This window comes from Oryx dammah, unplaced genomic scaffold, assembly GCF_014754425.2.
Source record: "Oryx dammah isolate SB20612 unplaced genomic scaffold, SCBI_Odam_1.1 HiC_scaffold_23, whole genome shotgun sequence".
In the NCBI taxonomy this organism is placed as follows: domain Eukaryota; kingdom Metazoa; phylum Chordata; class Mammalia; order Artiodactyla; family Bovidae; genus Oryx; species Oryx dammah.
Window position 1 is genome coordinate 9,490,302 of NW_024070207.1, and position 26,773 is coordinate 9,517,074.

The 26,773-nt window shown below is 42.1% G+C and overlaps 1 protein-coding gene across 2 annotated transcripts in view; it reads left to right on the forward strand.

The window, feature by feature from the left end:
* Nucleotides 1–23,861, forward strand: part of SYTL4 (synaptotagmin like 4) — a 64,515-nt gene extending 40,654 nt beyond the window's left edge. Inside the window, exons 6-17 of one of the 2 annotated variants that reach the window (XM_040264967.1) lie at nt 18–119; nt 569–644; nt 1,311–1,401; nt 1,514–1,617; nt 5,944–6,033; nt 7,643–7,821; nt 8,115–8,217; nt 8,738–8,899; nt 17,363–17,471; nt 19,321–19,420; nt 20,447–20,655; nt 22,848–23,861. In XM_040264967.1, coding sequence (XP_040120901.1) covers nt 18–119; nt 569–644; nt 1,311–1,401; nt 1,514–1,617; nt 5,944–6,033; nt 7,643–7,821; nt 8,115–8,217; nt 8,738–8,899; nt 17,363–17,471; nt 19,321–19,420; nt 20,447–20,655; nt 22,848–22,996 — 1,474 coding nt within the window. In that variant the 3' untranslated portion in view covers nt 22,997–23,861. The remainder of the gene's footprint in view (nt 1–17; nt 120–568; nt 645–1,310; nt 1,402–1,513; nt 1,618–5,943; nt 6,034–7,642; nt 7,822–8,114; nt 8,218–8,737; nt 8,900–17,362; nt 17,472–19,320; nt 19,421–20,446; nt 20,656–22,847) is intronic. The other variant, XM_040264969.1, reaches the window with a different exon arrangement.
* The last annotated feature ends 2,912 nt before the right edge of the window (nt 23,862–26,773 follow it).

Here is a 26,773-nt window from a genome sequence, read left to right on the forward strand (position 1 = left end):
CTTGGTTTTTATTGTAGCATGTCATTTGAAGTGCCCAAGCTGAAAAGTGGAAAGAGTGCACTGGAAGCCGAGAGTGAGAGCCTGGATAGCTATACAGCTGACTCGGATAGCATGTCCAGGTGAGATGTCCCCAGTCCCAGCCGTTCTGCTCAGCTGAGCTCCCGTTTTGTTCTCTAGAGCCAGGGTGTGGGGGTCCCCTGCCTTCAGTGTTCCTGCCTTCTGTACTTGGTAAGGTGAATGAAGTATTCTCTCTGTTGCTGCGAGTCCCCGACTAGCACTTCTCTGAGCACAGCCTTCTGCTGCATCTTGGAGAGTGTTCTCAGACCCCTGGACCAGCAGCAGTGGATGCTGCTATCCCTTAGGCATGGGGCTGTGAGTGTTTGTATTTGTACAAAGCTACTTATCTGATTGTCTGCATTCCTTCAAGGTAAATCAGATGTGAAGTTGACCTTCTGCATTTGGTTACTGACCTCAAGCCAGTGGCTTTCCTTCCATAAAGCTTGGGTCCCTAGATAGATGGGGAAGGGAGGAGGAGGTGACTTATTACAGTTTCTGTATCTGCCCTCAGGAGAGACTCTCTGGATAAATCTGGCCTCTTTCCAGAATGGAAGAAGATGTCTGCCCCCAAACCTCAAGTAGAAAAGGTAAGCTTTAGTTATTGGTTGTTCGATCTCTGTCTTTCTGTCTTTCTCTCTCTCTCTCTCTCTCTTCTTCCTTTCTCAGGAAGAATTTAAATTAAGAATTGAAGCAAACAAATTTTAGTTCAGATTCCCATGGTAGCATTTTCTAAGGTTTTGGTTGAAACGTGAGAAAATGGTTTTAGAAAGACTCTTAGAGAATGAACTTACGGTTGCCAGGAGGAAAGATGAGGAGAAGGGATAGTTGGGGAGTTTGGGATGGACATATATACACTGCTGCATTTAAAATCGATAACCAACAAGGGCATACTGTATAACACGTGGAACTCTCCTCAATGTTATGTGGCAGCCTGGATGGGACGGGAATTTGGGGTAGAATGGATACATGTATATGTATGGCCGAGTCCCATTATTGTTCACCTGAAACTATCACAACATTGTTAATCAGCTATATCCTAATACAAAATAAAAGTTTAAGAAGTTAGTATAAACCACAAGCAAAAAAAAATAGATTTTGTGCAACTTCCTAGGATTAAGTTAAAGCCCTAAGATTAAATTAATCTTTCTTATAAGTTTGTCATAATTTAGTGAATATCTGAGTCTCCTTCCCCAATCCACTTTTCCACCTACCCAACTGTCTTTTTCCATTATTTCGCCCTTATCTGTTCCTAGGAAGCTCAGCCTAGGGGTCAAAATGTGGTATCTGTGGACGAGGGTGATATGATATTCAAGAAGAACACCAGAAAAATCCTCAGGCCTTCAGGTAGCTGGTTTCCCTTCATGGCCTTTTGAGATTGATGTTCGAAGTACTTGGTGGGTTATTGGTATGGAGAAGAGTATGTTTCTTTTGCTTTGGTTTTTGATTTTCCACTCAGAGTATACTAAGTCTGTGATCGATCTTCACCCAGAAGATGTGGGGCATGAAAGTGGCACCTTGGGAGACAGGAGCAAATCTGTCCCAGGCCTCAGTGTGGATATGGTAAATACCCTTGTATTTCACTTGGTCACCATATAAAAAATTATATATATAAAGTTGACTTTGGGCCTCCCATGTGGCACTAGTGGTAAAGAACCTGCCTGCTAATAAAGGAGATGTAAGAGACATGGGTTCAATCCCTAGGTCGGGAAGATCCCCTGGAGGAGGGCATGGCAACCCACTGCAGTATTCTTGCCTGGAGAATCCCATGGAGGATTCTGGGAGGAGCCTGGTGGGCTACTGCCCATAGGGTTACAAAGAGTCAGACACAACTAAAGCAACTTAGCATGCACGCAAGTAAGGTAGACTTTACTACCTGATACTCTAAATTTACCTGTTTAGTTCTTTAGGAAAAGGTAACATGAATTTTGATTTCTCCCTCAATTCTAAAGTAAATCTGGTTGCTAAATTGCTTAAAGAAAGAGATTATATTTCACTATCTCTTTTGTTTTCTAAACATTGTTTGATATATGGTTGGAGGCTCAAGTAAATACTTCAGTCAGTCAGTTCAGTCATTCAGTCATGTACAACTCTTTCCATGCCAGGCTTCCCTGTCCATCACCAACTCCTGGAGCTTGCTCAAACTCATGTCCATTGAGTCAGTTTCTCCTCCTGCCTTCAATCTTTCCCAAGCATCAGGGTCTTCTCAAATGAGTCAGTTCTTTGCATCAGGTGACCAAAGTTTTGGAGTTTCAGCTTCAGCATCAGTCCTTCCAATGAATATTCAAGACTGATTTCCTTTAGGATGGACTGACTGGATCTCCTTGCAGTCAAAGAGACTCTCAAGAGTCTTCTCTGACACCGCAGTTCAAAAGCATAAATTCTTTGGAGCTCAGCATTCTTTATGGTCCAACAACTCTCACATCCACACATGACTACTGGAAAAACGATAGCTTTGGCTAGACGGACCTTTGTCAGCAAAGTTATGTCTCTGCTTTTTATTACGCAGTCTAGGTTGGTCATAGCTTTTCTTCCAAGGAGCAAGCGTCTTTTAATTTCATGGCTGTAGTCACTATCGGCAGTGATTTTGGATCCCAAGAAAATAAATCTGTCACTGTTTCCATTGTTTCCCCATCTATTTGCCATGAAGTGATGGGACCAGTTGCCACAATCTTAGTTTTTTGAATGTTGAATTTTTTAAGCTAGCTGTTTCACTCTATTTAACTTTCATCAAGAGGCTCTTTAGTTCTTCTTCACTTTCTGCCATAAGGGTGGTGTCATCTGCATATCAAGGTTATTGATACTTCCCCTAGGAATCTTGATTCCAGCTGGTGCTTCATCCAGCCTGGCATTTTGCATGATGTACTCTGCATATAAGTTAAATAAGCAAGGTGACAATATACAGCCTTGATGTACTCCTTTCCCGATTTGGAAACAGTCTGTTGTTCCATGTCTTGTTCTGTTGCTTCTTGACATGCATACAGGTTTCTCAGGAGGCAGGTCAGGTGGTCTGGTATTCCCATCTCTTTCAGAATGTTCCACAGTTTGTTGTGATCCACACAGTCAAAGGCTTTAGCATAGTAAATGAAGCAGACGTAGATGTTTTTCTGTAATTCCATTACTTTTTAAGTGATCCAGTGGATCTTCGCAATTTGATCTCTGGTTCCTCTGACTTTTCTAAATCCAGCTTGAACGTCTGGAAGTTCTTGGTTCACGCACTGTTGAAGCCTGGCTTGGAGAATTTTGAGCATTACTTTGCTAGTGTGTGACGTGTGCAAGTGTGCAGTAGTTGGAACATTCTTTGGCATTGCCTTTCTTTGGGATTGGAATGAAAACTGACCTTTTCCAGTCCTGTGGCCACTGCTGAGTTTTCCAAGTTTGCTGGCATATTGAGAGCAGCACTTTCACAGCATCATCTTTCAGGATTTGAAATAGCTCAACTGGAATTTCATCATCTGCACTAGCTTTGTGGATAGTGATGCTTCCTAAAGGCCACTTGACTTTGCATTTCAGGATGTCTGGCTCTAGGTGGGTGATCACACCATCGTGGTTATGTGGATCATTAGGTCTTTTTTGCATAGTTCTTCTGTGTATTCTTGCCACCTCTTCTTAATATCTTCTTCTTTTGCTAGGTCTATACCATTTCTGTCCTTAATTTTGCCCATCTTTGCATGAAATGTTCCCTTGATATCTCTAATTTTCTTGAGATCTCTAGTCTTGCTCATTCTATTGTTTTCCTCTATTTCTTTCCATTGATCATGGAGGAAGACTTTCTTATCTCTCCTTGTTATTCTTTGGAACTCTACATTCAGTTGGGTATCTTTCCTTAACTCCCTTGCCTTTCACTTCTCTTCTTTTCTCAGCTATTTGTAGGACCTCCTGAGACAACCATTTTGCCTTTTTGCATTTCTTTTTCTTGGGGATGGTTTTGATCACAGTCTCCTTTACAGCGTCACGAACCTCCGTCCATAGTTCCTCAGGCAATGTGTCTATCGGGTCTAATTCCTTGAATCTATTTGTCACTTCTACTGTATAATCATAAGGGATTTGTATTAGGTCAAACCTGAATGGGCTAGTGGTTTTCCCTACTTTCTTAAATTTAAGTTTGAATTTTGCAATAAGGAGTTCATGATCTGAGCCACAGGCAGTCCCCTGTCTTGATTTTGTTGACTCTATAGAGCTTCTCCATCTCTGGCTGCAAAGAATATAATGAATCTGATTTTAGTATTGACCATCCGGTGATGTCCATGTGTAGCGTCATCTCTTGTGTTGTGGAAGAAGGTGTTGGCTATGATCACTGCATTCTCTTGGAAAAACTCTGTTAGCCTTGCCCTGCTTCATTCTGTACTCCAAGGCCAAAGTTGCCTGTTACTCTAGGTATCTCTTGACTTCCTACTTTTGCATTCCAGTACACTATGAAGAAAAGGACATCTTCTTTTGGTCTTAGTACTAGAAGGTCTTGTAGGTCTTCATAGAACCATTCAACTTCAGCTTCTTTGGCATTAGTGGTTGGGGCATAGACTTGGATTAATGTGATATTGAATGGTTTGCCTTTGTAACACAGATCATTTTGTTGTTTTGAGATTGCTCCCAAGTAATGCATTTTGGACTCTTTTGTTGACTGTGAGGGCTACTCCATTTCTTCTAAGGGATCCTTGGCCACAGTAGTAGATATAATGGTCAACTGAATTAAATTCACCCATTCCAGTCCCTTTAGTTCCCTGATTCCTAAAATGTCGATGTTCACTCCCATCTCCTATTAGACTACTTCCAATTTACCTTGATGCATGGATCTAACATTCCAGGTTCCTATGCAATATTGTTCTTTACAACATCGAACTTTACTTCCATCACCAGTCACATCCACAACTGGGCGTTGTTTTCTCTTTGGCTCAGCCTCTTCATTCTTTCTGGAGCTATTTCTCTACTCTAGTAGTATATTGGGCACCTGCCAACCTGGGGAATTAATCTTTCAGTGTCATATCTTTTTGCCTTTTCATACTGTTCATGGGGTTCTCAAGGCAAGAATACTGAAGTGGGTTTGCCATTCCCTTCTCCAGTGGACCACATTTTGTCAGAACTCTCCACCATGACCTGTTCATCTTGGGTAGCCCTACACTGCATGGCTCATAGTTTCATTGAGTTACACAAGGCTGTGATCCATGTGATCAGTTTGGTTAGTTTCCTGTGATTGTGGTTTTCATTCTGTCTGCCCTCTGAGGGATAAGGATAAGAGGCTTGTGATAACTTCCTAATTGGAGGGACTAGCTGTGGGGAAATCTGGGGCTTGCTCTGATGGGGGGGCATGCTGAGTAAATCTTTAATCCAGTTTTCTGCTGATGAGTGGGGCTGTATTCCCTCCCTGTAGTTTGGCTTGAGGCCAAACTATGATGGGGTAATGGCAGTAATGGTGACCTCCTTCAAAAGGACTTATGCCAGCATGCTCTGCAGCTCCCAGGTCTGTTGTATTTAGTGCCCCTGACCCCGCAGCAGGCCACTCTTGACCCACACGTCCACTGGAGACTCCTGGACACTCTTTGATATAATTTTTCTCCAGTTTGTGGGTCATCTGCTCGGTGGCTCAGTGGTGGGCCTAATGGCAATCTCCTCCAAGGGATTTATGCTACACTTAATAAAATGTAAAGAGATGCTGGGTTGGGGCAGTCAAATTAGAAAGAGAGATTCTTACTATTTTGTGATTTGAGAAGGTTGGTTGGGATGTAGTTTGGGAGCCTGAAATAGGGAAACACAAACATAGAGATAAGCACGTGTGTGTGCACATGACACCTCAGAGCTTAGCAACAATTATGGCCCCTACTAAAGGAAAGATATTCGGGTTTGAACTTTTTCTTATTTCTACTAACGCTGTATGTATATTTCTTGTTCCAGGAAGAAGAAGAAGAAGAAGACATTGACCACCTGGTGAAGCTGCATCGTCAGAAGCTAGCCAGAAGCAGCATGAGAAGTGGTTCCTCCATGGTAAGTTCTGTCGGTTCTGTGGCTGTGGACATGTTGGGGCGCCAGCTAAGATGGAACTACTTCCCTGGAGCAGAGTCAGGATGTGGGGAAGTTCTGGTTATTCTTTCTGGGTAAGCGAGATGCAGTTGTTTGCTCCTTTTCTCAAGTTAGACCATAGTTGCTTAGTGTGCAGTTAGGCAACTTTCTCAGTCTCTGCCCTGGAAATTCTTATTTCAGGTAGTTAGGGCTAGAGATGTTCATCACAGCTTTGTGAACAGTAACCCATAACTTCTACCCTTAAAAGGTACCCAGGCCTCAAAGTGAGAAAGATCAGGTGTTCTCATCAGAGCACACCCCAAGTCTCACATTCAAGGGCAGTGAACGCCATGAGAAGGGTCTTGGCAGGGTTACCTAGCATCAGGATATGGTTAAGGGAAAACTATACCAATCAGAATCATAACGTTAAAGGGACATTTAAGAATCAGGGCCTAGTTCTGCCATTAAGTATGAAGATTGATGTTTAGGGGAAACAGAGTCAGAAAGCAGGGTGAATAGATGATCACACTCACACACAGGAAGAGATCGGTAGGCTTACAGAGTTGATTATTAGCTGAGAGGAACGTAGCTTTTCACCTCTGGTGGGGTTTTCCCTCCAAATCTGACAGTCACTTTTCTCTATAGGCCTTGAGAGGGATAAGGTGGAGAAAAGAAACCCACAGATAATTAACACCCCTTGTTTTAATTGGTAACTGATCTCTTCTAACCAACATCGTAACATAGATAGTATACACCAAAATCAGACTCAGCTGCACGCTGCTTCTACTCCTTGCCCACCTTCTGGGGCAGTTGAAATTTAACAATAAAAATGTATAAAAAGAGAATAAGAAGAACAGCTCAGAGTCCAGGTGAGCTGATTGATAAACCTGAGCACTTGTAAGCAGTTATGAGTGTGCTGTTAGCTGTCTCTTATATTCTGGGTACAAGACCATTGGCAGTACTGGTTAGTTTCAGGGGCTTTTGTTTTGTTTAGTGACTATGACTTTCTCATGAGTGAAAACGTGAGCAATGTGGCAGGGAGAGCGTGCCTTCACCAGATGTTTATGGGTGCTTTATCTTGTTTATTTCTTCCAGTTTTATTGAGATATAACTGACATACATCACTGTGTAAGGTGTACTGCATAATGATTTGACTTACATACATTTTGAAATGGTTACCACAATAAGTTTGGGAACATCCATCATCTTATATAGATACAAAATTAAAGAAATAGAGTTTTTTCCTCATGATGAGAACTCTTAGTATTTGCTCTCTTAACCACTTTAATATATATAACACACAGCAGTGTTAATTATACTGTGTGTGTGTATCATGTTGTGTATTATATCCCAAGCACTTATTTATCTTATAACTGGGAGTTTGTACCTTTTGACCACTTTCATATAATTCCTCCTCCCCAGACCCCTTGCCTCTTATAACAACAAATCTATGAGTTTTGTTTGTGTTTGAAGTATAATTGACCTATAACACTATGTTAGTTCCTGTTATACAACATAATGATTTTTATAAATTTAAAAATGCTCACCATGATAAGTCTAGTTACCACCTGTTATGTGGGTGCTTTATCTTCAGAGTACGATTGGCAGCATGATGAGCATCTATAGTGAAGCTGGTGATTTCGGGAACATCTTTGTGACTGGAAAGATTGCCTTTTCTCTGAAGTACGAGCAGCAAACACAGGCTCTGGTCATTCACGTGAAGGAGTGCCAACAGTTGGCCTATGCTGATGAAGCCAAGAAGCGCTCAAATCCGTGAGTGCTTCTGGACCCTGCTCAGTGCTTGGAGATGATCAGACCCCAACATCTCTCTGGGCACCCTTAAACCAAAGCTCTCACTTCCTGGGCAGACAGGGAGGTGTGATTGAGAGTGGTTAGGGGAGATGTGGGGAAAGGGCCAGGATTAGGAAAATCCAAGAATGGTGTGTAGAGGAGGGCTTGATGTGATATTTTCATTTCATCATGGCATATGTGTATGGAGGGCAGGAAAGTGAGAAGCAGGTTTCCAAAAAGACAGCCAATGACTCAGTATTCTCCTTGGCTTCTAGATACGTGAAGGCTTATCTTCTGCCAGACAAATCCCGCCAAGGAAAAAGAAAAACCAGCATCAAGCAGGACACTATTAATCCGTTATATGATGAGATCCTCAGAGTAAGTATCTAGAGTCTGAGAGGATAGGAGAGCTTGTTCTGTCTTGTGTGCTGAGCTATAGCAACTCCTCTACTATATGGCTGGTCAACATGGTTTTCAGTGGCCATGTCTGTGTTTGAGGATACACTGTGGGCATCTGTTCACATCCTGACCTCTCAGCAAACAAAGCTGGTTTGATTTTCTTGGATTCTGGTGAAGTTGGAAGGCCGCGTGGTCGCAAATCTCATTTTAAGGGGTCATTTGTGATCAGGAGTCTCCCTGGCAGTTCTTTTGCATATTCCAGTGTCCTCTCACTCACTGAAGGAAAAATTTGTATCCCAGGTTCTCCCCTGGAGTATGGTAGGTTTTTGTGAAATGGGATAAGTAAAGGCTTTGAGGGATGAAGCTCAAAGTGCTTAGGGACTAAAGTGATTTGACCAGGACTGTGGACTTTCAGTATGCTTGCTCAAATTTTGGAATAATCTTTTTCTGAGGAATTACTGTGAACTAATCATCTTGGGTGTCTCCTTTCCTTTCACAGTATGAAATCCCAGAATCTCTCTTGGCCCAGAGGACTTTGCAATTCTCGGTGTGGCATCACGGTCGTTTTGGCAGAAACACTTTTCTTGGAGAGGCAGAGGTCCAGATGGATTCCTGGAAGCTTGATAAGAAACTGGATCATTGTCTCCCTTTACATGGAAAGGTAGGCTGCTTTAACAACTCCTTACAGAGTTTGCATCTGAGGTAGAATTATCTGCAGAGACTTGTGCAGAACAGTTTTGATTGTAGTTGTGGAGTTCTTGCGCCCCCTGCTGGCGCTTCCTAGTTTAACAGTAATTTCAGTGCTCTTGGATGGCAAGTGTCAGTAATCTCTTCTGTTACAAGCCAGGTGAACGAAGAAGCCGTGGTTCCCCTTTGAAGTCTTTCGTATATATGTGTGTTAAGCTTTGCTTCCTAATACTCCAGAGTCTGGGTGTATCCTAACATCCTGACTTGTGCCTTTTCTCCAAGCTAACCTTTTGGATGTATCCTAATCTGTGCTGGTTTCCCAAACTACCCTTTTCACTACAGAAATGGGAAGTAAACCAATTCATGGAGCTCCACTTCCCATGCTCTTTGTCACACAAGCCAAGGGAAGTATTACTTTGGAGATGGAATCCCAGGGGAGAGTGTAGCAGAGTGTATAATATTACCTGGGATCTGAGTGTGGACCTGGATTTGAATCCAGACACTGTGATTTGACAGCTAGGTAAATTACCTAACTTAAAAACTAACTTAGGTAAGTCACCTAAATTCTGTGGGCCTTAGTTTGTTCATCTATAAAGTGGAAATGATAATAATATTCACTTCTGCAGGATCGTAGACAGAGTACCAATCAGTGCCTGGCACATAAAAGATCAGTAGGTTACTGTCATTCTGGTTAAGATGAAATTGCTAAAACAGAGTTAGGACTTCTTGATTATCAGAACTTTTTAGTGGCAAGATTCTTCTGTAAAACTTTTTAAAATTAGCATTTTCAATGCTAAAAATAGTTCATGGTAGATAGAATAACTTGGGAAAGATAGAAGTAGTAGTAGTGACTGGTTCTAAAATAAGAAACTGAGGTGGGAGGGTGATTTAGTTTTCTCTATATGCCTTTTTATAACATTTGAAAATTTTACCATGTCTACATATATTGCTTATCAAGAACATTAAGAATAAAAGGATTTATGTGTATGTGGTTCAAAATTAAAACAATATCCGTTCCGTTCAGGCATTCAGTCGTGTCCAGCTCTTTGCAACCCAGGCCCCACAGCACGCCAGGCCTCCCTGTCCATCGCCAGCTCCCAGAGTTCATCCAAACCCATGTCCATCGAGTCAGTGATGCCATCCAACCATCTCATCCTCTGTCGTCCTCTTTTCCTCCTGCCCCCAATCCCTCCCAGCATCAGGGTCTTTTCCAATGAGTCAGCTCTTTGCATCAGGTGGCCAAAGTATTGGAGTTTCAGCTTCAACATCAGTCCCTTCAGTGAACACCCAGGACTGATCTCCTTTAGGATGAACTGATTGGATCTCCTTGCAGTCCAAGGGACTCTCAAGAGTCTTCTCCAACACCACAGTTCAAAAGCATCAATCCTTCGGCACTCAGCTTTCTTTATAGTCCAACTCTCACATCCATACATGACCACTGGAAAAACCATAGCCTTGACTAGACGGACCTTTGTTGACAAAGTAATGTCTCTGCTTTTCAATATTCTGTCTAGGTTGGTCATAACTTTCCTTCCAAGGAGTAAGGGTCTTTTAATTTCATGGCTGCAATCACTGTCTGCAGTGATTTTGGAGCCCCCCAAAATAAAGTCAGCCACTGTTTTCCACTGTTTTTCCATCTATTTCCCATGAAGTGATGGGACCGGATGCCATGATCTTCGTCTTCTGAATGTTGAACTTTAGGCCAACTTTTTTCACTCTCCACTTTCACTTTCATCAAGAGGCTCTTTAGTTCTTCTTCACTTTTTGCCATAAGGGTGGTGTCATCTGCATATCTGAGGTTATTGATATTTCTCCCGGCAATCTTGATTCCAGCTTGTGCTTCCTCCAGCCCAGCATTTCTCATGATGTTCTCTGCATATAAGTTAAATAAGTAGGGCGACAATATGCAGCCTTGATGTACTCCTTTTCCTATTTGGAACCAGTCTTTTGTTCCATGTCCAGTCTAACTGTTGCTTCCTGACCTGCATACAGATTTCTCAAGAGGCAGGTCAGATGGTCTGGTATTCCCATCTCTTTCAGAATTTTCCACAGTTTATTGTGATCCACACAGTCAAAGACTGGCATAGTCAATAAAGCAGAAACAGATGTTTTTCTGGAACTCTCTTGCTTTTTCCACGATCCAGCGGATGTTGGCAATTTGATCTCTGGTTCCTCTGCCTTTTCTAAAACCAGCTTGAACATCTGGGAGTTCACGGTTCATGTATTGCTGAAGCCTGGCTTGGAGAATTTTGAGCATTACTTTCCTAGCATGTGAGATGAGTGCAATTGTGTGGTAGTTGGATCATTCTTTGGCATTGCCTTTCTTTGGGATTGGGATGAAAGCTGACCTTTTCCAGTCCTGTGGCCACTGCTGAGTTTTCCAAATTTGCTGGCATGTTGAGTGCAGTACTTTCACAGCATCATCCTTCAGGATTTGAAATAGCTCAACTGGAATGCCACCACCTCCACTAGCTTTGTTCGTAGTGTGGCTTTCTAAGGCCCACTTGACTTCACATTCCAGGATGTCTGGCTCTAGGCGAGTGATCACACCATCGTGATTATCTGGGTCATGAAGATCTTTTTCGTACAGTTCTTCTGTGTATTCTTGCCACCTCTTCTTAATATCTTCTGCTTCTGTTAGGTCCATACCATTTCTGTCCTTTATTGAGCCCATCTTTGCATGAAATGTTCCCTTTGTATCTCTGATTTTCTTGAAGAGATCTCTAGTCTTTCCCATTCTGTTGTTTTCCTCTATTTCTTTGCATTGATCGCTGATTTCTTATCTCTCCTTGCTATTCTTTGAAACTCTGCATTCAAATGGGTATATCTTTCCTTTTCTCCTTTGCTTTTTTTTTTTAACTGATTTTATTTTTTTTAATTTTAATTTTTACTTTATTTTGCTTTACATTACTGTATTGGTTTGGCCATACATTGACATGAATCCGCCATGGGTGTACATGAGTTCCCAATCCTGAACCCCCCTCCCCCCTCCCACCCCATATCATCTCTCTGGATCATCCCCGTGCAACAGCCCCAAGCATCCTGTATCCTGTATCAAATCTAGACTGGCGATTCATTTCTTACATGATAGTATACATGTTTCAATGCCATTCTCCCAAATCATCCCACCCTCTCCCTCTCCCACAGAGTCTAAAAGTCCGTTCTATACATCTGTGTCTCTTTTGCTGTCTCGCATACGGGGTTATCATTACCATCTTTCTAAATTCCATATATATGTGTTAGTATACTGTATTGGTGTTTTTCTTTCTGGCTTACTTCACTCTGTATAATAGGCTCCAGTTTCATCCACCTCATTAGAACTGATTCAAATGTATTCTTTTTAATGGCTGAGTAATACCCCATTGTGTATATGTACCACAGCTTTCTTATCCATTCATCTGCTGGTGGACATCTAGGTTGTTTCCATGTCCTGGCTATTGTAAACAGTGCTGCCCAGAATACTGGAAATAAAAGCAAAAACAAATGGGATCTAATTAAAATTAAAAGCTTCTGCACAACAAAGGAAACTATAAGCAAGGTGAAAAGACAACCTTCTGAATGGGAGAAAATAATAGCAAATGAAGCAACTGATAAATAACTAATCTCAAAAATATACAAGCAACTTATGCAGCTGAAGTCCAGAAAAATAAATGACCCAATCAAAAAATGGGCCAAAGAACTAAATAGACATTTCTCCAAAGAAGACATACAGATGGCTAACAAACACATGAAAAGATGCTCAACTTCACTCATTATCAGAGAAATGCAAATCAAAACCACAATGAGGTACCATTTCACACCAGTCAGAATGGCTGCGATCCAAAAGTCTACAAGCAATAAATGCTGGAGAGGGTGTGGAGAAAAGGGAACCCTCTTCCACTGTTGGTGGGAATGCAAACTAGTACAGCCACTATGGAGAACAGTGTGGAGATTCCTTAAAAAATTGCAAATAGAACTGCCTTATGACCCAGGAATCCCACTGCTGGGCATACACACTGAGGAAACCAGAATTGAAAGAGACACGTGTACCCCAATGTTCTCCTCTGCTTTTCACTTCTCTACTTTTCACAGCTATTTGTAAGGCCTCTTCAGACAGCCATTTTGGTTTTTTGCATTTCTTTCCCATGAAGATGGTCTTGATTCCTGTCTCCTGTACAATGTCATGAACCTCCGTCCATAGTTCATCAGGCACTCTGTTTATCAGATCTAATCCCTTAAATCTATTTCTCACTTGCACTGTATAGTTATAAGGGATTTGATTTAGGTCATACCTGAATGGTCTAGTGGTTTTCTCCACTTTCTTCAATTTCAGTCTGAATTTGGCAATAAGGAGTTCATGATCTGAGCCACAGTCAGCTCCCGGTCTTGTTTTTGCTGACTGTATAGAGCTTCTCCATCTTTGGCTGCAGAGAATATAATCAATCTGATTTTGGTGTTGACCATCTGGTGATGTCCATGTGTAGAGTGTTCTCTTGTGTTGTTGGAAGAGGGTGTTTGGTATGACCAGTGCATTCTCTTGGCAGAAGTCTATGAGCCTTTGCCCTGCTTCATTCTGTACTCCAAGGCCAAATTTGCCTGTTACTCCAGGTGTTTCTTGACTTCCTACTTTTGCATTCCAGTCCCTTATAATGAAAAGGACATCTTTTTTGGGTGTTGGTTCTAGAAGGTCTTTTAGGTCTTCATAGAACTGTTCAACTTCAGCTTCTTCAGCGTTACTGGTTGGGGCATAGACTTGGATTACCGTGATATTGAATGGTTTGCCTTTGAAACAGAGATCATTCTGTTGTTTTTGAGATTGCAGAAAACATAGAAGTATATAAAAAGAAAAGTAGGTTAGCACTGTTATCAACTACTTGAATATCTTTATAGAAATTTTGTATTAAGCAGCACAGATATATAAATATGGATTTCATTTTTTTCCTTTTTACACAAATGAGCTCTTCTCATTGTGTGTATGTATATCTTGATTCTTTTCATTTAACACTTTGTCATTTATCATGGACATTTTTCTGTGCCATCGCTACAGGTTTATCTCATTTTAATTGCTGGATAGTATTCTTCATGTGGGCTTCCCTGGTGACTCAGATGGTAAAGAATGTGCCTGCTGTGCAGGGTACCTGGTTTCAATCCCTGGGTCCAGAAGATCCCCTGGAGAAGGGAATGGCTACCTACTCCAGTATTCTTGCCTGGAGAATCCCAGGAACAGATGAGCCTGGTGGGCTACAGTCCATGGGGTTGTAAAGAGTTGGACACAACTGAGTGACTAAGGACACATAACACATTCTTCGTGTACCTGTATTATATTTACAGTTCCCTCACTGATGGGCATTTAATTTTTTTGCCTCTTTTTTCTCTGTTAAAACTATGGTATACTATATCTAGTCCTTCTTTTGTGAGTGTAACTGTAGGAGAAATTTCTGGTGGTGGAATTGCTGAGTCAAAGGAAATGAACATTCAATATTTTGAAACTATTGCCCTCCAAAAGTATAGTAACAACATTAAAAATCTCCCTTTAAGTACTAATAAAAATAGGAAAGCCAGTATAATAAAACTATAGCATATTATTAGAAATTCGAAATTTCTTAAGCATTTGGCATATAAGTCATTCTCTCAAGGGTCTACAGTTGATGCAGTTCTGATGGAAATGTCATTGCAAACCATCATGAACTACTGCCAACAAAGAATGCCTTCCGTCAAAAGAAAACCCTGCACTGAAATGGAACTGTTTGGTCTTTGAAATTATTTTGAGCCAGAATGAAAATATGCTCAAAATGAAACAAGTACACCAATTATGCACATTTCCAGCTAAGGTTAAACCCTAATTTTTAAGAGTCCACTGAAGCTCACAATCTAGAGACTAACAAATTGTATAGATATTTTATAAACAACAAAAAGACCACTCCAGTATTGCATACTTACTTTAACTGAAAACATTCTCCATTTTTTGTCTCTGATTTTTCTTTTTTTTCTTGCCCTAGTGATCCGTTTGCTCCCATTCAGTTTTCTCTTTCTGGCATCCACCTTCCTATCCTTCTATGTCCCTTTCATCCATTACACTGCCGTGCATTCTTGGTATATGGTACATTTTTCCAGACTGATGGGGATTATGCCTTCCTTGTATTGCTATACTTAAGAGCTGAGTCCCTATGTTAGAGGAGCCCCCATGAACACAGGCAGTGAAAGAGCACCTCTGATCTGCACCAGCTCATGCTCTTGATTCCAAGGCATAAGAAGCACAAGCATGCCAAGAGAGCCAGCAGAGTGAAACCATCCTGCTCCTCATGGCCACTTACTGCTCATCCCTGATACCCACTCATTCCTTCTTGCATTCTTTCAGGAAATATTTGTAGAGCACCTATATATGCCAGGTACATTGCTAAGTTTCAGGCATGCTAGGATGAACAATGATAAAAACACTTGATTCCTGTCTCCTGGCATTTAGATTCTAGTGGTAGAGAGAGTCATTAACCAAAAGTAACATAAAATTAAAATTGTGGCATCTTCAAATCTTAGTAACAGAGTTTCACCGAGCCCTCAAGTATCTGCAAGCTCTCTTTTATTTTTTTAATTTTTTTTCCACAAAGAATTCTTTTTATCTCTAGATACTCTCAGAGAAGAAAAAAATAATATGTAGAGGAATAAAAACAGTATTAAGAAGAGACTTCTTACAAGCAACACAAAATGCAAGAAAATAATGGAGAAATAATGTTTTAAGGATTAAATTATTATTATTTTTTTGGTAATGAATGCAAACTTTATTCTGCATTATTTGCTCATCTTATTATTTTCCCCTTTCCACGTTCTCTTAATGGAGAATTTAGAATTAAATTATTGATGATTGATTTATACTTGAAATATCAAAGTCAACACACATATATATGGAATTTAGAAAGATGGTAATGAAAACCCTGTATGCGAGACAGCAAAAGAGACACAGATGTATAAAACAGACTTTTGGACTCTGTGGGAGAGGGAGAGGGTGGGATGATTTGGGAGAATGGCATTGAAACATGTATACTATCATGTAAGAAATGAATCGCCAGTCTAGATTCGATACAGGATACAGGATGCTTGGGGCTGGTGCACTGGGATGACCCAGAGAGATGATATGGGGAGAGAGGTGGGAGGGGGGTTCAGGATTGGGAACACGTGTACACCCATGGCAGATTCATGTCAATGTATGGCAAAACCAATACAGTATTGTAAAATTTAAAAAAAAGTAGGAAAAAAATAACATTAATGATATTAACTATTACAATCCTCAAATTATTCAATAATTCCAATTAATTTAAAACTAAAAACTAGTATATGAAACAACTGCCTTCAGAGCATTTATGTGTTGACTTTGATATTTCAAGTATAAATCATCAGTAATTTAATGCAAGCTCTCTTTTAAAAAAAGACTTCTGATCTTTGAAAATCGTACAAGTGATACTTGCCTTTCTCTATATCTACAGTGTTTTTTTTAATGAGAGAGTAAAAAGTGAAAGCCCTTTTTCCTTTCTCCATTCTACTCCCCTCTTTAGAAGATACAAGTGTTAAGTTTGTCTGTATCTTTCTGGGTTTTTCTATGCAGTGGTAACATAGTGCTTAAAAGCATGGATTCGAGAGCCAGTCTGTCTGAATTTGAATCCTGGCTCTGCCAATTACTCTGTGACCTTGGGCAAGTTACTTAACTTCGCTGTTCCTCTGTTCTGTAATCTGTAAAGTGGGGGTAATTGTACTCATGTCATAGGGAGTATCTTGAGCATTAAACAAAATGATATACTTAAAATACTGTAACAATACCTGGCAGATATAGTAAGTACTGTATGAGTGATAATGATAATAATCATTATTAACATATATATATTCACATATACAAATAAGAATATGTTTTAATATAAGAGGGATACTTTTTCTGCATCTTGCTTTGTTGACTTAACAGTACATCTTGGATATCTTCCCCTGTTAGCGTGTAGGGAGTCACTGCACCCTTTTTGAGGCTCACATGCCATATGCCATATGAGGCATTAAAATCACTCATGTAACCTTTCGTATATTGATTGACATTTAGATTGTTTCCACTTTGGGGCTATCACTAACAATGTTGGTAACAAGATTCTTCATCATGCCGTTGGTCCCCTGTCATTTTGTATGGCAGCCTTGCTTGAAGACCTTCAAGGGTATTTGGAATCTAGTAACAGTATCCTCATAGTAGCAAAACAGTCAGCATCACAGAAGACTCTTTGTTAGTTCTTCTGCAGCTCCTTCTGAAGAAACTGCGTAGAATCCTGTGGCTTCCATGGCCTAGGGATCCAGGATGGTATTCATAAGGAGGAGGATACTTTTATGCTGTGAAGCTCTTCCTGAGGGTAATTTTAGAATCGCCTCTGTGAGAGAGATCTCAACAGTCTGAATAGCCCAGCCTGAGCTGTTGGCTTTCCCTGTGTTTCAGATCAGTGCTGAGTCCTCGACTAGCTTGCCAACACACAAAGGCGAGTTGGTGGTTTCACTGAAATATATCCCAGCCTCCAAACTCCCCATTGGAAGTGACCGGAAAAAGAGTAAGTTTTCTTTGGGGCCTTGGATTTAACTCTTAGTTTTCTGCACTTGATCTGTGCAAGGTTGGTACTGGCTAGTGGCTAGCACTATTGGAGAGACCAGATTATGATTCACGCTGGATTGTCTTCTAAGGAAGATTTCTGTAGTAAGGAAGCCATTTCTGTTTTTCAACCAGAAGGGAATGCCTTCAAGTTGAAATTGTGTTTTTGATGCCATTAAACTAACTTGGTCTTGGTCCAGCTCTGGAACGCTACTAAGAGGTCAGAACAGAACAGAAACTTCAGGACTGAGAGAAGGTGGTTGGAAAGGGTGGTGTATAAGTATAAGGGCCAGGAAGTTGAAGGCTGAGGAAGAATAAGTCAACACCAGGCACTGTACTAGTGCCTGTGTATATGTAAGTGAATAAGACATGATTTTTGCCCTCCCTTGCACAGCTTATTTTAGAAAGAATGACAGTCATCTGCTCAAAGAACACAGATACAAGAGTGATGAATTCTGTCTGGTTGTATTTGGGAGAGTTCTAGAGAGGAAGTAATGATGATATTTGACTTAAGACTTTATCAGGCAGAAAAGGAAGAGAGTGGGGTGAGAAGAGCAGTTTCTAAGAAGAGGAGATAGCAGGAGCAAAGGTTTGAAAAAAGCATGGTAAATGTGAGGTGGTGTGTGACTATGAGGCAGTTAACTTCTTAGTTAAGTGGGGCTGGAGTTCTCATATATAGATGTGGGAGTGGAGATGAAATTGTTGATGGGGTTGGAGCCTGGCTATAAAGGGCCATGGATGTAATGGTAAGAAGTTGAACTTGATGCTTTGGCAATGCAAGAAAATCAAGAAATTTAAAGAAAAATTTCTTAAAAATTTCCTTGCAGCAAGGTCTAATCTATAGGGTTTGGGGAAGTCAATGAGATTTCCAAAGAGGGTGTACAGGATGACTAGAGAAGAGAGGCAAGGAGAGAACCATGAGGAACAATTTAAAGTATGAAGATGGGGAGGAGAAGCCAGGGAGATAGACGCTTATCAGAAGAGAGCCATGCTGGAAGAGAGCTTGAAGAAGGGAGCAGGGTTGTCATCAGTATTGAAATACCACTGGCCTGTCAGGCCCAATGAGAAGACACAACTCCTCGGCATTAGATTACATTTTCAGTGGATCTCAGTGGAAGCAGAAGCCAGATTTCACTAGAAACTAGGCTGAGTGAATGAGGCAAAGAAGTAGAAGCGATGCCTGTGGACTCTATTTTCTAGGAAAATTGATGGTGAAAGAAAAGAGAACAGTGGAGGAAAGCTTGAAAAGGAGATAGGGTGAAGGGAAATATTCTTTCAAAAGAATTTTTTAAAAGCAGAAGTGAGATTAGCTTCTATTTAGACTGAAAGGAATGGAACTAGTAGAGAACGAGATATTAAAATGTGAGCTGGGGGTTGAAATTGATGATGCCTGATGAGTCTTGTTGCCATGGGGATGGCATCTAGAACAGAAGTGTAGGAGTTCCCTTTTTTCAGTCATTCAACAAATATCAGGCAACTTTATTTCTCTATGCCTCAATCTTCTCATGTGTAAAATGACGACAGTGACAGTCTATATCTCATATAATTGTTTTGAGGAATAAATGCTTAATGTAGAATATGGCACATAGCCAGTTTTCAGTAAGCCTTTATTGCTATTTTTGTTATGACTTGAGTGCCTGTTGCTCACTGTCAGGCACGGTGCTGGGTACTGCGAATACAAGGCAGGTGTGGTCCGCTTATCATGGAGCTGGCTGTCTTCAGGAACCAGGAAAGAAAGTGCTATGTAGATAAAGCTCGAGAGAAATGTGAAGGTGTCAGAACTCATTTGCTTTGGCTGATATCCCTTCCAGGTAAAGGTGGGGAAGGGGGAGAGCTCCAGGTGTGGATCAAAGAAGCCAAGAACCTGACAGCTGCCAAATTAGGAGGGACTTCAGACAGCTTTGTAAAAGGGTGAGTCCATGGACCAGCTCAAATTAACCGGTTTCAGGACATGAGCGCTCAGAGAGGAATCTAGCTAAACCTTTCTCTGTGGATATTATCCCTGTGTGTCCTGCCCCCTCCAGCAGCCAACTTTGCTCTTGAAATTATGTAATGGCCCAACCTCCACTACTGTGTTGGCACTGGTTGGGGCTCAGTTTGGACTGGGCTGCAGTGCTGATTTCCAAAAAGGAGAGTGGTGGACAGTTAGATCCAACTTTTCCTTTGTTGTAGATTTGTGCTCTTAATCCTGAATAAAAATCTGCATTCCTTGACTGTCAAGATGGGGACTCAGGACTTTGTTCCCCACAGTATTTAAGCAATGCCAGCTTTCCCCAAGTTACAGTTCACCCCCACTGCTTCGGTTCTCTAGCAAATATGAAATCATGTTTGGCAATGCCTATGCTTATTACAGTGCCAATACTTTGGCCACCTGATGTGAACAGCTAGCTCATTGGAAAAGACCTTGATGCTGGGAAAGATTGAAGGCAGGAGAAGAAGAGGGTGATAGAGGATGAGATGGTTAGATGGCATCACCAATTCAATGCAGATGAATTTGAGCGAACTCTGGGAGATAGTGAAGGACAGGGAAGCCTGGCATGCTGCAGTCCACGGGCTCACAGAGTCGGACATGACTTGGCAACTGAACAACAAGAATTGCTTATTTCTTTTTTTTTTTTTTTTTTTTTTACTAAAGAGGACTTTGCCCAATAGAGGTGGAACCAGATATTCAAAACCCTTTTTTGGTGGAGTATAGACAACAGTTCCTTAATAACGTTGTGTTAATTTTCTCTCCAGGTTAAAGGCATTGAATCAGGTGAATGATCTAGTGGAGGTGGTAGGAACTGTGCTTCCGCAGATTCAAAGGAGGGAATATGTGTTCTTGGATCCCAGTTTTGACTCACCTTCCTGGGCTAGGCCTGTGGGAGAGGAAAGGGGAATTTAGAGAGATGTTGCCAGCTTTGAGTAGGTTGTTGACTCCTCCACACTGTCTGCCAGATACCTCCTTCCCATGAGGAACAAGGCCAGTAAGCGTAAAACTCCTGTGGTGAAGAAGACCCTGAATCCCCACTATAACCATACATTTGTCTACAATGGTGTGAGGCTGGAAGATCTCCAACACATGTGCCTGGAACTGACTGTGTGGGACCGGGAGCCCCTGGCCAGCAATGACTTCCTGGGTGGGGTCAGGCTGAGTGTCGGCACAGGTGAGAGCTTCTCCCCTCACCCTCACTGTCTTCAGGGCCTCTTAGATATTTCACTCTGAACAGACCCATCCCTCTCCCTGCCTGGGCTTCCCTGGTGGCTCAGATAGTAAAGAATCTGCCCATAATGCAGGAGACACAAGTTCAGTTCCTGGGTTGGGAAGATCCCCTGGAGGAGGGCATGGCAACTCACTCCAATATTCTTGCCTGGAGAATCCCATGGACAGAGGAGCCTGGCGGGCTGCAGCCCACGGGGTCGGGAAGAGTCAGACACGACTGAGCGACTTTCGCTGCATAGCTGCTCCCTGCATAGCTCTCTATGTCAAGAGTTGTCTTCTTTCCTTTCAGTGAACATTCAGACAGGATTTACTGAGTGCCTACTATGTGCAGGGCTGGAGGGAGGCCAGGCTCATGCACTGTCAGGTGTACAGATAAACAGTACCCTGAATGCCCAGGAATGCCATCAGCTTCCCACCAAAAACATCCCCAAATGTCCCTATATCTGTACCTCTGATTTCCACCTTACATCCTGTTATATAAAAGAAGGGGCCCTTCCTAGCAAAGGCCAAGCTCTGTCCAAGTGTTCTAGATCACAACACCCTCACCTTCTCAATGACCGTTCTTCTGGAATCTCCTGTGTCTCCTGTCTAATCAGTTTTATTCTCTCTACCTCCCTGTTGGAGGTGAAAGTCGATATGCTCTGGTACTTCTAGTCTTAATAAACAGAAACAAACCTTCTCCTGAGCCCACGTCCCCCCTCTAATCTATGAAAAAGAGTCGTCCCCATGTCCTCATGTTTCCTTTAGTCTTTAGTCCACTGTGATCCCACTTCTGTCCCACCACTCCACTGAGCAACTGCTTGTGTCAAAATTTTGTTTTCATCATTCTAGAATTTTCACGGTATTTAACATAGCTGATCACTCCCTTTTTCTTGAAATAACTTAGCTTCTGTTGACACCACACTTTTATCTGGGGCATCCTCATCCTCTAGCCAAACTTGGAATATTGGTGGTTCTCAAGGCTTAGTCTTGAATACTCTTTTCTGTCGCTACAGTCTGCATTCCTGTGACTGTGAATATTACTTGTATATTGTTAATTCATACAAAGTATTTAACACAAAGCATCTAGAGTGATGTTCTTACAAATGTAAGCCGGTTCATGTCAGTCCCCTGCTTAAAACCCTTCAGGAGCTCCTACTGTACTTAGAAAACAACCCAAAGTTCTCACCATGCCAAGAGGCCCCTGTGTGATCTGGACCCTCTGTTCATTTCTTATCTGTCCTGTAACACTGCTTGCTCGCTGTGCTCTAAACATGCTGACTAGCTTTGTGTTCTCCAAATATACCAAGTTTCTCCCCACTTTATAACCTCTGCTATTAGTGTTCTCTCTGTCTGGAAGGGCTGCTTCCTTTCTATCCTTCAGCTCCTAACTCAAATATCTGCTTCTCAGAGGGGCCCAAAGACCGCTTCATCTAAGGGAGACCCTGATCTAGGCACTACAAATCACTCTGTTTATTCACTTTATGATGCTTATCTGACTCCTGTTGGTTTACTTCTGTATTTTCTATCTTCTCTATTCAAACATAAGCTGCCTGCAGGCACAACTTTTTCTGTGTTGTTCACACTGTACCTCCAGAGCCTGGAAGAGTACTTACTACACAGCAGCCACTTGATAAATGTTTCCTGAATGAATGAATGTACAAGAGAATAGAAATGAGACCCCATATGATCCAAACTTCAAGCCTGGAGTCTACAGCTAGAAAATAAAAGTGTTCAGCTCTCTTTCTTCCTTAGTCCCTCTCACCCTCTCTGTCTCCTTTCCTCCCTGCTTCCTTCCTCTCTCCCTCTTTCTTCCTCCCTTCCCTGCATTCCCCTCCTCTCCCTTTCCATCATAAGTCAACTTGGCAGTAACAGAATGGCCCTCGCTGTAATAGCCTTAGAATAAGAGGTCTCGAGCTACCGTGTGCCATTTGGAGCCCTATTTTATCAACTTTAAGTCTCTTGATGGAATCTCAGGAGCTGAGAAATATGGCAGTTCAGAGTCAACAGGGAACTGTTCCCAGAACACTGTCCCCATTAACCCATCTTCATAGCACACTGTCTTTTATGGGATGCAGCCCTTAATGCATAACCCATCTTCCCTGGCAGGCTGAGGAGTGGGATCTCTGTTCAGCCTCCTCTGGTGTTTTTCCTCAGGGATCAGTAACGGGGAAGTGGTGGACTGGATGGACTCAACTGGGGAAGAAGTGAGCCTGTGGCAGAAGATGCGACAGTACCCAGGGTCTTGGGCCGAAGGGACTCTGCAACTCCGTTCCTCAATGGCCAAGCAGAAGCTGGGCTTGTGAGCCCTGTCCTGCTCTGCAGGTCCATCCTTGTCCAGGGCAAGTCAGAGGAAGTGAAGAAACCAAGGGCGAAGATTTATAATGTGTGTGTGTGTGTGTGTGTGTGTGTGATGTGTGTGTGTGTATATAAATGTGTATTTCTACAGCTCTCATTATGCTAGAGTGATGTAGACTTCCCCTTTTTAAAGCAGGCTCAAGAATAAGGGTCTCTTCAAAATATTTTTATTTGTGCATTAACTACTATATATTTTCAGAATCCTTGATTCTTATATCTTTATGAGATTTCATTTATCTTTTAAAACAACTTGTTAATCACCTATCTTGCTATCTGGTTCCTCCTTCCACAGGAAGCCCTGGCTGCCTTTGGCACTTGTACTGGTCTATGTTTCAGGGTGTGCCTGGTCTGGGGCCAAGGCTCTGGGAAGCAGGGGTGGTTTACTAAAGACAGAAGAAGATTGGAGAGAGGTGACTGGGTCCCTTCTTTCTTCTCCACTTTATGCTTTTCACTCCATTTCTACCTTGACACATTTCTGAAACTTAGCTTTTAACTCTTGTTTGGAGCAGTTTCCGCCTTGCTTGAGTCTAAAAGTTTTCCTGGAAATGCTAAGAAGATGTCTAAGTTGCTTCCAGTTCTGAACACCTTCCCTAGACCTCTGCAGGACCCTTATAATAGAGTTGCTTTAGAAGAGCACTTTAGTTAGATAATGGCCTTTGGACTAGGTCACAGGCATGCCCAGTACAGGCTTCTCAGTGGTCCCAGAGGACCAGCAATGGAGCATGTCTCAGCCCGTGCTGATTCTTTGCATTTTAAACTGATATAGCAGTCGTTAGAAAGCTCCTAATGAAAGAAAAGCCATTTTTGCTCTCACATACCACATCTTTTGTAGCGTTTGTGTCCGCCATGTGTTACAATATACACACTTTGACTGTGTGGATCACAGCAAACTGGAAAATTCTGAAAGAGATGGGAATACCAGACCACCTGACCTGCCTCTTGAGAAATCTGTATGCAGGTCAAGAAGCAACAGTTAGAACTAGACATGCAACAACAGACTGGTTCCAAATTTGGAAAGGAGTATGTCAAGGCTGTATATTGTCACCCTGCTTATTTAACATTTATGTAGAGTACATCATGAGAAATGCTGGGTTGGAAGAAGCACAAGCTGGAATCAAGATTGCCAGGAGAAATATCAATAACCTCAGATATGCAGATGACACCACCCTTATGGCAGAAAGCAAAGAACTAAAGAGCCTCTGGATGAAAGTGAAAGAGGAGAGTGATAAAAGTTGGCTTAAAACTCAACATTCGGAAAACTAAGCTCGTGGAATCTGGTCCCATCACTTCATGGCAAATTGATGGTGAAACAATGGAAACAGTGACAAACTTTATATTTTGGGGCTCCAAAATCACTGCAGATGGTGGCTGCAGCCATGAAATTAAAAGATGCTTGCTCTTTGGAAGAAAAGTTATGACCAACTTAGATAGCATATTAAGAAGCAGAGACATTACTTTGCTGACAAAGTTCTATATAGTCAGAGCTATGGCTTTTCCAGTAGTCATGTATGGATGTGAGAGTTGGACTGTAAAGAAAGCTGAGCACTGAAGAATTGATGCTTTTGAACTGTGGTGTTGGAGGAGACTCTTGAGACTCCCTAGGACTGCAAGGACATCAACCAATCCATCCTAAAGGAAATCAGTCCTGAATATTCATTGGAAGGACTGATGCTGAAGCTACAATACTTTGGCCACCTGATGTGAAGAAAAGACTCATTGGAAAAGACCCTGATGCTGGGAAAGATTGAAGGCAGGAGGAGAAGGGGATGACAGAGGATGAGATGGCTGGATGGCATCACCGACTCAATGAACATGAGTTTGCACAAGCTCCAGGAGTTAGTGATGGAGAGGGAAGCCTGGCATGCTGCAGTCCATGGTGTTGCAAAGAGTCGGACACGACTGAGCAACTGAACTGAACTGTTATATCAGCCTGAATAGCCAGCTATGGTCTAAACCAGCCAGTGTTTTCTCTGGGCTGGGTGCTGTTAGTGTCCAAGAGAGTGTGTTCAGAGAACACAGCTTTTCTGACCTCCTCCTTGAAGTGGTTTCAGTTCTTATTTTTTTCCTCTTGTTTCCCAAAGTTGACCTAGATGTAACCTGGGTGTGGTGGGTTGAAACCTTCCTAAGAAGGGTCTGTTGACCTAAGGTTCATTTTCTGAAACGCACTGTCCCAAACTGACCTTTTGATTCTCACCATTTTCCCTTCCCAAAGTCATCTGTAAAGCGAATCTATGTCGGAGAAGAAGTTCCTTTCAGTAGAGTCAGCTGCCAGCTGCCTGTCCTGTGAGGCTGCGGGATCGAGGGTGGACACTGTGGTTTCTGTTGTATGTGTGAAGTGAACAAAATCGTATTTGGTGTGGATTAATATTGCACTGGAAAGCATAATGGGATCCTGGACTGTCACTTGCTCCTTTGTTCTCCATCCCCCCTGAAATGTCCGTGTGCTTCAATAAATCTTTCTTCCTTGTCAAGTGTTTGCATTCCCTAGTTCTCTAGACACTTTTGTCTCTGATGTCCCGACTTTGTTGTTGCTTTTCACATGGTTTGAAGGATAAGAACCAAAGTGACAAATGCCCTTCCCTAAGCATCATTTGCCGACTCAAAGAAAAGTTCCCTCTCCTCACATTACTGCCTGATGCCTCCCCTGAGGTCTGATGCATTGGTCTGTATGTTTGGTAGATAGGGAGAGAATGAGAAGCCACCTGAGAAGTGCCAATGCTTGCCTTTCTCTAAAGCATCAAAGGAACTCCTCCTTTAGTCTTGCAGCCACCCCCACCCCATCTCTGCAGCTTCAGGAAGGAGAGAAAAGTACACAGGGGAGGAAAGACATCCTCTGCTGTTTCTTTCTGGATCTTTTACTTTCTCTAGGAGGGAGGGCCTTTTCTATCACTCCTACTTCCACTATTTAGTTTTGAGAGATAAAGAACCCAAATGCCTAGTGACCCATCTCAAAAATAAAGGTCTGGGTTTCCAGGTAAAGCCCAAGTGATTCTTGATCTCTTGTGCAAAAGGGCATGAAAATATATTGAATGCCTCTTGGATACAAAGCTTTCTGCTAGGCATATGTTATTTCCCTAATTTCTCCAAGTCCTTATTGAAAGATTGCTGTTATGAGCTGTGAACCAAGCTACAGTTTTTGGCCTGTGGAGGAGAGGAATTTGATCCAGGGCCAGTGATGTGGCTTGATTGCTCAGAGATTTTTGTGTAATAAAAGTTTTATTAACGTATAAAAGAGATAGAGAAAGCTTCTGACATAGACATCAGAAGGGGACAGAAAGAGTGTCCCCTTGCTAGTTTTTTAACAAGGAGTTATATACTTATTAAAGTGAAAGTGAAGTCGCTCAGTTGTGTCTGACTGTTAGTGACCCCATGGACTGCAGCCTACCAGGCTCCTCCATCCATGGGATTTTCCAGGCAAGAGTACTGGAGTGGGGTGCCATTGCTATATACCTATTAGCAAGCTGCAAAACTGAGAGAGTTGCACCAGGCCCCTCACCCACAACATGCATTTTGAGATAGCATTGACACAAGGTGAGTCATCCATGACCATAAAACAGTTGACAGGAATCTTGAAGAAAGGCAGTTCAGTCACTCAGTAGTGTCTGACTCTTTGCAACCCCATGGATTGCAGCACGCCAGGCTTCCCTGTCCATCACCAACTCCCAGAGCTTGCTCAAACTCCTGTCGAGTCAGTGATGCGATCCAGCCATCTCATCCTCTGTTGT